At 34.3% G+C, this 3,086-nt stretch overlaps 1 protein-coding gene across 1 annotated transcript; it reads left to right on the top strand.

Moving 5' to 3' along the window:
• Positions 1-437: 437 nt before the first annotated feature.
• On the top strand, positions 438-2,078 carry LOC145101087 (myb family transcription factor PHL8-like). The gene is made up of 6 exons (XM_079038252.1): positions 438-674; positions 758-834; positions 911-968; positions 1,057-1,129; positions 1,215-1,284; positions 1,362-2,078. The coding sequence occupies exons 1-6, from the start codon at positions 542-544 to the stop codon at positions 1,866-1,868; spliced, it is 918 nt and encodes a 305-aa protein (XP_078894378.1). The 5' UTR covers positions 438-541; the 3' UTR covers positions 1,869-2,078.
• Positions 2,079-3,086: the final 1,008 nt, after the last annotated feature.

Here is a 3,086-nt window from a genome sequence, read left to right as displayed (position 1 = left end):
TAATGATGATTTTCGATTATCATTTGCTAATTTTGAGAGTGGGGTGTGAAAACTGAGGAGTGGGTAATGGAAAAACATGAAGATAAAACCAAATCATGCACTTTTTTCGCTGCTTTTAAGACTCCAAATGGAACTGTGTTTTGCTTTCTTTGTTTTTGCACCATTAAAGATTCTCTTCATGCCGTTCAAGTCAAAAGGAAAAATGAATAAAAAAATACTTTATTTTTTTTCTCTCTTTTGTTTTGTTTTGTGGGTGATAATGAAATGTGAATTGAGAGAAAGGTAAGAGACACACAGCTCATGAGAGCATATATTCCCTCACCTTACATTACCCCACTGGTGTTTCCTGATATGGAGTGAGATCAACCAACTCCCCCCTACCTCACCCCCCCCCCCCTACCCCCCCTCTCCCATTTATAAAAGACTTACACTCATCTGCCACATATTTCAGACACAACAAGTCTTCAATTCATAAAGAATCAATCCTATTTTATGTTTCATTACTTCTTCTGTTCTTTATCTATTTCAGAAACTGAAAAAAATGGCTCATGAGAATATTCAAAATCAAGAAGTGAATTTGGTTTTATCCAGTGATGCTAAGCCTAGACTCAAATGGACTTCTGAACTTCACCAACGATTCGTTGACTCAGTCAGTCAACTCGGAGGCCCAGAGAGTGAGTTTCTACTCAAAATTACCTTCTTTTATAAAATCTTGTTGTTGGGTTTTCATAAAGTTTCGATCTTTTTTCACTTACAGAAGCGACACCAAAATCTTTGATGAGAGTAATGGGTATTCATGGGCTTACTTTGTACCACCTAAAGAGTCATTTACAGGTACTTTTAGCCTCAATTCATTCACAAATTAACAATTTTTATTACAATTCTAAGTTTTTCTTGTATATTTATGCAGAAATATAGATTAGGAAAGATTCAACAATCGCCGGCTTGCAGTGGAAATATTCAAGAAGGTGAGTAAATACGTGTTTGATTCTTTATTCATTGAACCAAAATGCTGGATTTTTCATTCTAATTAATAACAAATGATTTTGATAACAGAATTTGGAGATGATCATAGGAGTGATATCACGAGTATCGATCATAACGATGAAAACCCAAATCAGATTAGCGAGTAATTCACCTTTTTACCTTTAAATTCTCTTTATATAAAATCCGAAAGAAAAGTTTATAAAAGTGTTGAATGTTGATCGTATCAGGAGCTTAAAGATTGCTGAGGCTTTACAGATGCAAATGGAGGTGCAAAGGAAACTTCACGAACAAATAGAGGTGAAAACCGAAAGTACAAATTTACATGCATGAGGTACAACTGTAGTAAACTAACGATCGGATTTTTCAATTTTCAGGTTCAAAGACATTTACAGCTGAGAATTGAAGCTCAAGGAAAGTATTTACAATCGGTATTGAGAAAGGCACAAGACACACTTGCAGGGTATAATTCATCCGCCATTGAAGTTGAAGCAGCAAAAGCTGAGCTTTCTCATTTAGTTTCAATGGTGGACAATGGCTGCCCGAGTTCTTTATCCATGCTGACCGAAGTAGAGGATTCAAGGTTAAAGAAAGAGGTGAAAAAAACTAGGAATGGGTCGTCAATGGAAAGCTCGTTGACTTCATCTGAGAGTTGGGGAAGGAAGGAAAACGATGATCTTGATTTGAAATTGATGGATAGGAATGGAATGGGTGATTCCGGGAATGGAAGGAAAAGAAGTGGGAGTACAATTTCTGATGGGAATTGTCAAGGTAAAAGATTACAGAAAGGTAGTGAGAGGTTTGATTTGAATAGTCAATATGTGAACGACTTTGACTTTGACTTTGAGTCAAAGTCAAGCACACTGGACTTGAACTCTGAGTGAGAAAAAATTGAGTTGAAAGGGGAAAACTGTTGGTAATATTGGTAATGGATGAAAGGTTTATGATATATATTTGTATGTCATATAGTATATAAATATATATATCCATTAAAAAAAGTATATATAAATATGTAATTTTGAAGGCATATGGATGTATTCATGCCCACATGGCACATTTATATGATTATTTTACTTTCGTATTTTCATATGAAATTGTTTTGAAATATGATTATATATGAGATGCTCTATAGATTGAAACATAAAAATGATGAAAATATATTATGTATTTCTTTTTGTAAATTTGTTGAAAAATAAAAGATTTTTTGGTTTGTGGATTGAAGGATATGGTAGTGGTACTCTCCTGGCCTCCTTTTTTAAAAGTTGTACATTGAATAGGACAAAAGCCCTTATTACAATGATATGTAAATCATGCATTAAAAGTTGTACTTATACAATAATGTCGATTTTCATAAAGAAAAAACAATCATTTGCCTCTCTTGTGCTTTGTTCTTGGCTTGATCAATCAAGTTAAAAGATAAAGTGACCTAAAATTCTTTTCTTACCCACTCATTTCTCTTGCTTTTCCTTCCTAACTTTTTATATATAATAACAAATGTCAAAATCACTAGGTTGGGTACTTGGGTTGATGTATCGAAACGACTTTGGGGAAAATATCTGTTTCTGTACATGTTGAATTGATCGATACAGTTAAATTGTCTTGGACTTTTATAAAATTGAATATGATTACAAAAGACTACTACTATGACAATTATATTATAATTATTTGAATAAAACAATTTATAAGGTAATAAGGTTGAATATATTAAAAATACACTTTGAGAGTCAAGATAGCAGTTTTGATGGTAAGCCGAATATGTATGTAAAGACGGAGTCGATTTTGTTCCGGTGAAAGCCAACTTAGGTGGCATGGCTAGCAAAACATTGGAACCACGCTCATGGGGTCTGCTTGAGGGTGTTTAGGGAGTTGACACACGTAATTTAGATGGGTCAAGGACTCAAGTCAACAAATATAGGGGGTTGGTTCATGTAAACCGTCTTGGAATAAAATACGTTTTTATGTCTAATTGGTAAACAAACCAATGTGGAGAGATGGCAAAACTAAGAACCATGTAAATGATTGTTGTTTTGAGAATCCGACTAAAAGTCTTGTCAAAGTCGACTCCTTATTGTTGGCTTTTGACACTAGCCCCTAGCCGCGCA

The sequence above is a fragment of the Lactuca serriola genome, chromosome 4, assembly GCF_051521515.1.
Source record: "Lactuca serriola cultivar US96UC23 chromosome 4, Lser_US96UC23_V15, whole genome shotgun sequence".
Lineage (NCBI taxonomy): Eukaryota > Viridiplantae > Streptophyta > Magnoliopsida > Asterales > Asteraceae > Lactuca > Lactuca serriola.
This window is presented reverse-complemented; position numbering and strand designations above follow the sequence as displayed.